Source organism: Solea senegalensis, linkage group LG10 (assembly GCF_019176455.1).
Source record: "Solea senegalensis isolate Sse05_10M linkage group LG10, IFAPA_SoseM_1, whole genome shotgun sequence".
Lineage (NCBI taxonomy): Eukaryota > Metazoa > Chordata > Actinopteri > Pleuronectiformes > Soleidae > Solea > Solea senegalensis.
In genome coordinates, this window is record NC_058030.1 from 1641884 (window position 1) to 1654283 (window position 12400).

At 40.9% G+C, this 12400-nt stretch overlaps 1 protein-coding gene across 2 annotated transcripts in view; it reads right to left on the reverse strand.

The window, feature by feature from the left end:
• The window catches only part of kiaa1549la (KIAA1549-like a), a 79244-nt gene that overhangs the window by 9310 nt on the left and 57534 nt on the right, over nt 1–12400 (reverse strand). For both annotated transcript variants that reach the window (XM_044036583.1, XM_044036582.1), the window contains exons 14-17: nt 9468–9616; nt 5989–6113; nt 4089–4309; nt 2986–3118 (exon numbers count right to left, since the gene is read on the reverse strand). In XM_044036583.1, coding sequence (XP_043892518.1) covers nt 2986–3118; nt 4089–4309; nt 5989–6113; nt 9468–9616 — 628 coding nt within the window. The remainder of the gene's footprint in view (nt 1–2985; nt 3119–4088; nt 4310–5988; nt 6114–9467; nt 9617–12400) is intronic.

The following is a 12400-nucleotide window of genomic DNA, read 5'->3' on the forward strand; positions in this document are numbered from 1 at the left end:
TTAACGATCAAATAAATCAATCAAATGGAAATAAAAAAAAAGATAAATGATATCCGAGGGGAACTTGAGGTCAGCTTCCCTGATCTCCTGTGACACACTGTGGGAATGATTTATTTTTAAATAAAGAAAAGGCAGTGGAGGATCGGAGATGTTTTTGCTGGGATATAAAAAGAGACACTTAGGTAAGAGCGGGGATCAATTATTTACAACAATCTTATATACAAGTAAAAAAAAGAGACAGGTAAGCAGTGCAGTGATGCAGGCGGAGGCGTGACCTGATCTGATTTCTTTGTGTTTGGTTAAAATCCTGCCTGCTGCATTTTTCTTGTGAGAGACAGGTTTAAATAAAGAGAGCTGCAGTCACACAGAGGCGTGCAAGGACTCGCACTCACTTGTCTTTACTTGGTGAGTCCAAACTCAACGTTATCCCTGGAACCTTAACCATAACGAGCAGGAAAGATTAGAGGAGCAGCTTCAAGATGCATTCAAGAAACCCGGTAAATCATTCACACACAGCCATCAGGAGCAACGTGACGTCACGCGTCTTGCCCGAGGACACATCAGCATGTAGACTAGAGGACCTGGGAATAAAACCTACAACCTTCTCTCTACCTTCTGCTGTTCCACATAATAATCGTTGCAGTAAAAAATGAGGTCGTCATTGGAGTAATCTCAACTTAAATCTAGGCCTTAAATGTCACCAGCACCTCAGAAATGAGGTTCTGCCTCAATTAGGACCAGGTTTTTAGTCTCCTTAAGGACTACACTGGTTTTGACAAGGTCAGCGTTTACAGACACTCTGCAAAAAATGGATTTTCAGGGAAGTAAAATGAGCTTTCGTTCTGGAAAATGTTGCTTATTTTTTGGCCCAGAAAAGAAAAATAATCTTTGCAGAATAACTGGTTTGTGTGTTCACTCCTAAGGATGTTTTAAATCAGTACATATTTCTTACATGACAGAATTTCAATTACAACTTTCTCAAATTCGGGCTGGTTTTTGTCGTTTTTGGCAAGTTTTTTCCTCATTTTAAGGAACATTTACAGTTGGGAAGTGGCTACAGATTTACCAGCTAGTTTTTAAGAATTCTAGCCAAGTAAAATTTGATTTGCTTACCCCCACTGGCAGATTTGTTTTCTTAAAACAAGAACCTTTAAATCAATTTAAGAACATTTGGCATATTTCTAGTAGGGCTGTGTTTTTTTTTGCAGTGTACAGAGAATATAGCAGATTTTAAATGAGTCAAAAATAATATATTCTAAAGCAAGAAAAATGTATTTATGTGTTAATGTATTTAACACACACACACACATACACAGCCTCATGCATACACAATCACACTCTGTTCTCCCAACTGTTTGGTGCATCCCAAGCCATTAACCGCTATCGAGCCTCCCATCTGTATCCATGAAGAGTCTGTAATCGTATTCAGAGTCATTGACATTCAGCCAGGTTTCAGTTCAAGCTGCTGTTACTGCAGCAGCGGCAGCATCAGCAGCAGCAGCAGCAGCAGCAGCAGCATCAGCAGCAGCAGCAGCAGCATCAGCATCAGCAGCAGCAGCAGCAGCATCAGCAGCAGCAGCAGCAGCAGAGACTTCACCCACTGTCTCTGTGAATCCGTTTTCACGAGGTGAATCACACTGACTTATCTTCAGAGCCTTTCCCAGTGTTTATTTCTATATAAAAATCCTTCACAGTCTCAGCAATCAGACCCCGTGCTGCTTAATTTTCGACGTTCATAATCAATAACATTATCACATCTCAGGAGAGTTTTGTGGATGTTTATTGCACATAAATGTATGTGCAGATGGACCGCCGCAGTACAGAAGTGCATCTTCCATTGATCTGCGCTCGCCTTTCATTTCCTGTGGGAAGTCTTTTATCGTGTTGACGTGAATCTCTTGGCCACTGCGCATTTTTTTAAAATGAGATTTTAGACCCTTTTTTTTATAGTATATAGCACAAATCTACCAAACAAAACAAAGATAAACAAACACAAAATGCTAAATCAACATGACTCACACGTAAAATGGATAAATGGCTTGTCGGGGTTTTGCTGCGAAATTCTTCAAAATAGGAAGAAATTGGATGAATTTCAGCATGAATAAATCAAGTCATCAGGGAAAGAAGTAGAGCTCTGCTCCTTCTCTTGCCTCCGTTTACAGCCTTGGGCAAATCAAGCCCCTGATGGGAGACTGGGACTAATTACAGGACAGTTCAGAGAGAGGGCGCCTCCTACTGGCTAAACAGCTGCACGCACATGTACCATTAAATGGATTATGTTTAAAACTTTAAAAAGGGAAAAGAGTCCAAAAGAGAGTCAGACAATGGCAAATAACTTACAAATAATATGTATAATATCTATACAAAAATGTACTTTTTTTTACAACTTGAGTTGATTTAATATTGGATATTGACTTGGACATTAAATGCATTCAAATGTGTGTCAACAGAGATCCGTCTTGTGCCACCTGTGGCATTTGAAGTGTGTTTTTATCGATGTTCCTCTCGTCCTATTTAACAAACTAGAGATGAGATTCAATAACCAGGTTCTTCTGGTGATGCTGCCCCCTGCAGCTTTAACACTTTTTCACTTCCTTTTTCACTCCCGATACGATACCGATATTGCAGCCTTGAGTATTGGCCGATAACGTGTTAGAATAGGTTTGATACGCAGGTAAACCCGGAGCCCGAGGACCGGCGCCGCAGACGTACTTGTCTCCGTGTGTGGAGCTTCAGGACACATTTAAAATACACAAAGCCCGTGGCATGGCTGGTTTTTGGGGTATAATGAACAAATGGAGGCTGTTAGTCGACAGGCGGCTACCTCGCGCGCGCTCTGCGGCTTCGTAGCCTCTGATTTCAGAGGCAAAAGAAAAATGTTTAAAAACAAAGTTCCACACATGCCTTCAAGGTCATCGAGGTTCAAAAGTCATCTTGAAACACATTGTTTTAAAACGGCAAACGTACATTCTTTCGCTCACTCACATCGTAGCCATTGTTGCGGATGCCTCTCCTGGATCGTTCTCTCAGCACCAGCAGGTCCATCTCCGTCTCCACTGGACTCGGGCTGCTCAGAGACTGTCTGCTCCAGTAGGTCGGCTCTCGGGGGTGAGAGAACCTGGCGGACCAAGGAAAGAAAAATGACAGCTCGGGACGGAACAACACAGGATGAGAAATAAACCTAAAGTCACTTTCTATCTGTGCAAAAACATTTCTGAAGTGGTTGTGTGAGGTGGTGACACGTAGTCGGCATTGGCAGTGCATGATATCGCTTAAGAATATGTTTGCTGCTTATTTTCACCATTAGACCGCCTGTTCTCCAAAGGACCGCTCACTCTCTTGTACCAAAGTCCATTAAGAAAATCACTGTTTTTAGCTCATGAAGACCCAGGAGCTGCTGGTCTACTGCTGCCTCCTTTGCTAGGTTTGTGTCACTCAGGTAAATCCAGACCAAGGATTTCAAACCCAGAAGTCACAAAAAGACTTTGGTGTGACAAAGTGAGCAGGTTAGCACAAACTTCAGTTTATAGTCAGAAAATGTAGGTTAGACCCTTAGATTTGTTTTTCCAGATGTCTTAGCTAGCCGTTGAGCATGACATTAAAAAAATGGCAACATGTAATAAAACACACTCTAGGCTCTACTACACTACTTCATATCTTCATAAATACTTTTATTATATACTGTATTGTTTAGGCAGATGTGAAGAAAAGTGTTTTTTTTGTTAATGTAACTCAGCTAACACATGAACCCTAATTGTAGGCAGATATGTGGTTTCTTTGCCCAAACAGCTAAAATAATTATTAACTATGTGAAAATGGGAAGTAAAACACTTAACTGTGTGTGTACTGTAAAATAAATATTAATATCCTTCCGTGTTGCTTAGCAACTGTATGCTCTACTGCTACACGTCAATAATGGATCTATAGTATGTGAGAAAAGGCACTCTATTACTATTGATTCAACAAAAAAATCAATCCTAAAATGAAGGTTAATTCTGGAAAAACAATAGCGGTGAGGAAAAGCACTTAATTTCACAATGTACTCCTTAATTATGAAACGATCTGGAGTCCTAAACGTTGTCTTATACCTCTTGTGACATCCAGCGAAGGAGGCCCTCTTCTCCTCTGCGGTCATTGGCTCTTTGAGCCCGCCGTCATGGCGACCGTGCCTGGCGTCGCGGTGACTGTAACCGTGGCTGCCGGTCTCAGACAGCGAGAACTCTCCGTAGCCCTTCTTCCGCGCCTTCTGACGCAGTTTGTTCCTGTAGTGCTCGATGTCCGACTTCTGCTTCAACCCAACGTGGTTTGCCTGCAAACAACAATATTCATGCAAAATTGTGTTTAAACGACCCTTTATCAGAAAAGAAGGACGGGTTTTGCTCACATTGGTTTTGTATCATGTCATTTTCAAGTCAACTGAGACCAGGCGAGGAAGGCAAGGGTAGGGCAGAGGAACTTTAACTGTTATATTCTCAAACTTCTTCTAAATGAATGTAGCTTGGCATTAGTGGCGTGCAATCCAGATTAATTTGGTATTGATTAGTTGCCAAGTTAACTCATGGCCAGTGTCACCCAATACGAGATACCAATATTGATGCTTTTTTTACTTACAGCGATACAAAGACTTTGTACTTTCGTGAAGGTGACATCAGTTTGTTGTGATTTATGGGGACAGTTAATCATCAATATGATAAATGTGTTGACATTTTCATGACAACTATGACAATGATTATGTCAATTTTAGTGTCTACTGTTAATTGTAATTGCGTGTTAAACCCCAGGAGAGAGGATTTATTTAATTAATTAAATTTGTGCAAGATTATGAGTGAAATAGTTTTTCAGCAGGATGTTTTTGTCATCATATACCATCTTTGGCACTCACACTGTCAATATTTGGATGGATCTGACCACCCCTACTTAGCATTAGCCCATAAGTCTCCAATTTAAATTTACTCACGCTTCTCCTGCAAGTAACGTGAACTAGCGACCACTTTCGCACGAAAAATAATCACATTGCGTTCAGTGTGTTCACACCATCAGTCAAAACATTGAGTTTTAATGATGTGACATTCGTTTTTCAGTGTGTTGTTTTAAATTTGTCTCAGAGGGTGAAGCTGAGGAAAAGGCGATGGACAAACACTTCTGTAGCTTCTTCTGCATGCAGTTAGCTTAGCATTAGCATCAATTTAACTCAGGGATACAAAGGCACTGTACATAGTTTCTCTCCATCAGTGGAGAGAAGAAAAAAAAACTCCCTTTTAACGGGAAGAAATCTCGGTCAGAACCACACTCAAACATGTGCAGCTATCTGCCTCGACAGGTTGGGGTGAAAGGCAAAATGGGAGGGGGGGGGGCCCGATATATATAGATATATATAACATACAGTACATGTATTTATGTATAGGAATAAGTTTTGTGTTAACACAGATGACCTAGTGACCACAGTCGCACAAACAAAGCTACATCTTGGTCATTTGAAGCTGAATTTATCTGCGAGGATGAAGATGATACAATAATTTGATACAATTGTTGTGTATCTGCTCCTGGTCTCTTTCTTCTGCCTCCACCTTACCTACCTCTTGTCCTTTCTCTCCCCCCTTTCTGTCCCCCACCTCTCCTCTGTCCCCAAATTTTTCCTTTCACCCCAACCTGTCTTGGCAGATGGCCGCATGTCTTTGAGTCCGGTTCTGTCAGAGATTTCTTCTTCTGTTAAAAGATGCCTCTAGTGTTTGCTCATTGTGTAAATTGCTCTTGATGATGTTGTCCATGTACAGTGACTTGAGATAATGTGTGTTGTGATTTGGCGCTACACAAATAAAATTCAATTGATGAAGAGGAGATGAACAAACGTTTCTGTATCTGTGTTCGCTCTGCCCTTCACTGTCACCACTGCAGCCTCACCTCACACATGAGTGTGACAAATAGCCTCAAAGTTGTGTTAACATTACACATATATACAGTATACACACATACCATGCGCGGACTCACCTCCCCGTTGACGACCACAGAGTCCTGGCTGTGTGAGGAGGAGGACGGGTAGGAGTAGGTCGGCTGTGCCGTCATGGGTTTGATGGTGATGAGACGCAGGGAACCGGAATGGTCTTCATATGGGTCTGGAGGAGACGATAAGGAGACAAAACACAGCGGCATCACAAAACTGGTCCTGCGTAATAATAATCCACATGGGAATACTGTATTAGTCAGCATAATCTCAATCTAATCTCTTAGGACATTATTTTTTCGTAGGAATTAGATTTGCTTTGTACTGTACACAGTACATACTGCACAAGTCTATCGAAATCCGTGTATATTTACAGTACATACTGTACCTGTGTATACATACTTTATACTCATTCACATACTGTATAATATGTACAGTACGTAGACACCTATTTTATACAAATATATACACGCACTATTTATAACTGAACAGTATCATATAAGTACATTTATACACATATATACAGTATGTATATATATATACTGTATATATGTATGTATACATATATGTATATATATACCATAGAAAACCCTGTAAACACTATCATGCTGGTAAATCATCCACCTACACATACATGACATCAGTGTGTCTCGGTGTGACACTGCCTCGATACCATGTGCTCCTAAATATTGCACTCAGCTCCTCTAGTTGCCGTGACAACTCGTAAAATTTCTAAGGTCAGAGGTTGTGATTTTTTTTTTTTGCAGAAAGTAGAAAAACTGTTTCCCCTGACGCCACTCTCTGTATTCATACATGTACTTGTGTATAAATGCAGATGGACTGTGTTGTTGTGCTGCACTGTGACTCACTGCCTCGCTGACATCACACACGGCAGACTCCTACTTCATTGTAGGACTACAACAGTCTGCCATCAACTCATCCTCCCAGAGCCACAGTGTCAGCGCTCGTCCCGTGTTTGTTGCTGCGACAGTTAAGGTCAGACCCAGCGGCGTCAAGAGCAGCAAGAGGCTGTGAACCAAATTGGAAATCACCACAGTGCACGAGGTGGTGGTGGTGGTGGTGGTGGTCGGGAGGGAGGGGGGGAACACTGGCTGAAATTTCTATTACGATAAGAGCAGATGCTGAACTGTTGCCAAACACTGCTCCTCTCGTGTATACTGTATATCTGATTGCGTTGCTTCACCGGCTCCTGCTAAAAACAACAACAACAACAACACACATTTCCCTGCATTACTGGTGTAAAATAACTTCCAATTTGCAGCCTCTGTTTATGAGGAGTGCTCTCTCTGCACACGGGCAGATAAACAGTGTGAGTCAGTTGACTCAATCTGCTTGCTGACAAGTGCCGTGACTGTTTGCTGATTTATGTCTGCAGCTGATTGAGTGTGGAGTGCTAACAGCGAGCGACATCCATTTTTAGATCAGCTCTGGTTCTGGACATTAAATTCCCCCCGTCATTCAATTCATTCCTTTGTTTTGTTTTGTTTTGTTTGACGTCCTGGAGCCTGGACCCAGACGAACCAGCGACGAGAGGATAAAAAGCTTGATTAATAACATAAGAAAGTCAAAGATGCCAGACTGTGAATGGGATTATTTTTTACACTGAATGAACTATATATCCCATACACCACTGCAATAACCCCTATGGAAGGTCTTTACAGCTTTTCAACTTGAATTCAGCCTTAAACTGTAAATGAAGCACAGTGTAATTAGCATTTACACCACGTTAGAAAGAGAAAACAACCTGTTTTTATTTGTTTATTTTTAAAGTAAATCTTTATGCCATTTCAAAGAAAGTAAAGTAGCAGTGTGTATTCAAATATTAACAAAAACCCAACTGCAGCTCCTCTGTAGTAAATGTAATGTTAGAGCCAAACGATGTGATGGTCCCCAACATGACTTTTCCTGGTTGTGGGTACCGTTGCCATGGTAACAACACATGTAGAGATGACGTTACTCTGCATGGTTTCTTCAAACGCAGTTGATGTGTGGCTTCTACTGGACAGCACGTGTCTCCCTAAAACCACACAATGTACAATATCTCTGTGCGCAAAGAACAAGTGAGGTGAGGGAGGCAAGTGCGTGAAAGAAAAAAGTGAAGAAGCCTTGAAAAGGTGGGCAAGCCTTGAAGAGCAAAGTGAGGCGTGAAGAAAAAGTGAGGAGAAGCGCCAAAAGAAAGTGAGGGCCTTGAGAAAGGGAGGCGCGAAGAACAAGTGAGGGGCGTGAAGAGAAAAAAGTGAGAGTCACGAAAAGAACAAGTGAATGAGAAAGGAGCAGTGAGGAGCGAAGTGAAAAAAAAAAGTGAAGAAGAAAAAAAAAGTGAGGGCCTTGAAAGAAAAAGAGGGGCCCTGAAAAGAAAGTGAGGGGAGCAAAGAAAAAAAAGTGAGGCCTTGAGAAAAAAAAAGTGAGGGGGCGTTGAAGAAAAAGTGAGGCGTGTGAAGAAAAAAAATGAGGGAGTCACGAGAAAGAACAAGTGAGGGGCGTGAAGAAAAAGTGAGGGAGTGCGAAGAACAAGTGAGGGAGCGTGAAGAAAAAGTGAGGGAGCGCAAAGCACAATTGTATTTTCAAACAATAAATACAATATTTTTGAATGATTAAATCGATATTTTATTGCTTTTTAAAAAGTGTTGTTTGAAAATATTGACACAAATCTAATCCCATAGATGAGGATCCTGAGTGTCACATATTTAAATAAGACCTTATATTTCCTTAAATGTTGTTTTTGTTGACGCTTGTGTGTTTTGTTTCAGCGTCGTTCACAGATTTCTCTGTGATACTTTTTCAAAAAAACGAACACGACGTAACATTAAGAAGAGAAAAGAAAAGTCACGCTCCGTCGACTGTCAGCTTTCATCTTCAGCTCTGCCCTCAGGGACCAAGTAAGTTGAGTGGAAAACACCCCAAGAACTGAAATATACAAAACACCTGAGACGCCAAGTCGCTTTTGATTGGCGCTGACAGTGTGTGTGTGTGTGTGTATACGTACCTGGTATTCCTTATGTTGTGGGGACCTGAATGTGTTCACACAGTCACATTATAGGGACTTGTTGCTTCTAAATGTGGTGATTGGGTCTTTTCTGTCGCTGCTCCCTAAACTTTGGAGCGATTTAATCCATGAAAATTCCCCCCATAGTGAACATTTTAAATTTTAGATTTTTACCATGTCATTATTTTATTATGTCACTATTTTTACGGTTTTACTGTTATAGATTTTTTTGTTATAGTTTTATACCTTTTGTGAACTCTGTAAAGCACTTTTTAAATGTGCTCTGGAAATAAAGTTGACTTTATTTAAGTAAGGCTCAGGTCAGGATTAGGATTAGGCCATCAGAAGTTACGGTTAAGGTTAGTGTAAGTCTCCAGGAAATGAATGTAAGTCAATATAATGTCCTCTGAACCAAGTCTTTTTGTTCATAATTTCATCATTTTCTAAACATCAAAGTATGAGTTTTTGTGTTTTTCACATTGAACCTCCACTCCTCCTCCTCCTCCTCCTCCACCTCACCGTTGCCGCTCCTCTTGTGCAGCTCCTCTTTGCCATTCTTGACACTGCCGCTGCCCGTCGCCGTCCGCCGGGCCGTCGAGCTCTTGCTGGTGTTCAGCTTCCCCGAGCCGCTACTCGACACCGAGCCGTCCTCCTCACTTGGCAACCGTCTACAGTAGCCATGGCAACAAGAAGGGAGGTGAGGGGAGGGGAGGGGAGGTAAGAGGAGAGGAGAGGGTTTGTGAGTCTTGGCGCGTTCACACTGAGAGAGAAAGCATCATCTGACAGTTAGTGCTGGTTCCACAGGGGTTTTAGCTTTTACTGTTACATAAGTCGGCATAGGCCGCCACACTGGCTCCGCCCCCTGGTGGTCAGAGTGTGACGTCAGCGCGCCAACAGCGATATCATCATGTATATGATTCATACTGTATTTATGCGATCAATCGATCAAAAGGGGAAAAAATTGATTTAGATCATGGTTTATTTTAAAATAGATAAAATAATAAACAAAGAGAAAATAAGTCCTCAATGTTAAAGTGTTAAAGCTGAGTGTGACATAAAATCAGATCATACATTCCAAGATTAAACTACAGTGACACAAACTTGTTAATTCTACTGCTTTTTTAAAAATTTCAGAACAAAATGGACTTTTAACATTTGTTTTTTATTCAAATGTGAATGTGTCTCATTTTAAAAGCCCTCTGTATGCTCAGTGGTCATTTTTACAATCCCATATTTTTTACTGTTGGAGTCCTGCATATTATATTGTGCACTGAAAATAAAAAAATAACTCTGGGTTTTGTGTGGGTTTACAATTCTATGCATCAGTGTGTGTGTGTGTGTGTGTGTGTGTGTGTGTAAAGGAGAGAGACATAAGTGCACAATCAAGTACACGTCTCTGTAAACAAAAACAACATGCAAATACACAGGAAGATGTAGTGTTTTCTGCCTTTTAGACACGCCAGGATACTATATATAGGACACACACACACACACACACGCACACACACGCACACACACACACACATCCTTGAGGCATGTAGGTCGGAGCAGTTATGCAACGTGACAGGCCGTTCGTTCTACAGGTGGCATGAGATGCACAGATCAGTGAGAACGGACATTACAGAGCCACAGGCGAGGCTAACACACACACACACACACACACGCACACACACACACACACAGACGAGCCAAAAGGGAGAAAAAAACCCAGTGTGTGTTCCATGTAAAAATCTGTCCGGGAAGGGAGGTGATGGGAGGAGCAGAATCAATAACGAGACTGATGGAGAGTCAGGTTTATGTTCCTGCTTCTGTTTTTTTCCCTCTGCGCCTCCCTCCCTCACTTGCTCTCACACACACACACACACACACACACACACACTGTTGCTCTCCTGAGGACAAAGTGAGCAGAAGAAAATGTCCTCTTCCTCTACTTTGAGCGCACACAACAGAACAATCTGCAGCCAGAATCACGGCTCATGTTTCCCGGCAAAAGTTTCTTTTTAAGTTTCAAATATGAGACGACTGAGCTCATAGTTCTGCACACACACACACACACACACACACACACACACACTTCAATGTTGGAAGATAAGAAAATATGATATACAGTGGTTCTAGTGTTCAGTCTGTGCATACTTATAATCGTTCAGTGCGTTAAAGTAGCATCATATCGTACACAGTTGTTTTCTGAGGCGGTCGTTTTTGGCCACGAACACCAAAATTGTAACTATTTGTTGAATAAACCACTCCATTTTATGAATATCATGAGGTCTGAAGGCAAACTGATGAAAAACGCAATATATATTATTTAGGAAAGGTGTAAATAGGCCAGATTAGACTGAAAACTGGAGGAAATTATACAAAAATACAACAAAAAAGGTAATTTATATAGAATTGTATATGACAAAAGTGCTTAAATAAAGTTAAGAGAAACAATGAAGTGAATAAAATGAGTAAAGCACAGCAAATCATTATATAATAGAAAAACAGCAGGAGCACTAATTGAAAAAACCTTATATGTTGTGTATTTTAAGTCTGTTTTTATGGACATTTCATTATTTTTTTACATACCTTGTGTTATTAAAGGCTGAATAAAAGTTTTTTTTTAAAGTTTGCACATGAGCAAAGACACTGACACACGGGAAAGTGAGGCTAAATTCAGTGTCAGTGTGGAAAAGTTGTTGATTTCAGTTTTGGAGCGAGAAAACAGACTTGAGGCGCGTCACTCACTCACTCACTCACTCACTCACTGCTCTAAACTGAGAGAATAATCACGTTCATTGTTGTTGTTTTGCTTCCCAGGTCTCACTTTAGGCTGAGATGCTGTCTCACTTCATTCAAATTAATGAATATCCCGGTGGAGGAATAATAACCTGTGGTGTCTTCTTTTTTAAATGAATAATAAATAAACAGTCTCTTTTCCCCTGTGTTTATATAAACAGTTTAGTATAGAAGCTCTTATAATCTGTGTGACTCTGGAAGTCTCCTCTGGCTGTGGCTGCAGCCAAGTTTATAAATAAACATGTGTTTATTATATCTCAGCGACGTAAAGCACGAATAATCCCGCCTCCATGACGGGAGGAGTGATGCATTTATCATTTATGACTCCTAAACCCCTGAAGGAATGATGATCAACTCAAAAGGAAGTCAGCCATTTTGAATTTAGCACCCATCGTGGCGGTTTGCACGTTTTGGAAAATTCGTAAATTTTGGCGAATAACGACCATTTTAAATTTGACGTCCTTCTTGGCCATTTGCACATTTTTTTTAAATGAACAAAATCGTCTGGCTCGTACCAAAAATAAAAAATATGAGTCAATTTGCACTAAAGGCGTCAAAGATGAAAAGTTATCAAAATGTATCACAGATTCAAAAGGGGCGTGGCCATGGCAACCATCGGGAATTTTGACGAACAACAATCATTCGGTGCGAAAGAGGAAGTGCCACGTAAC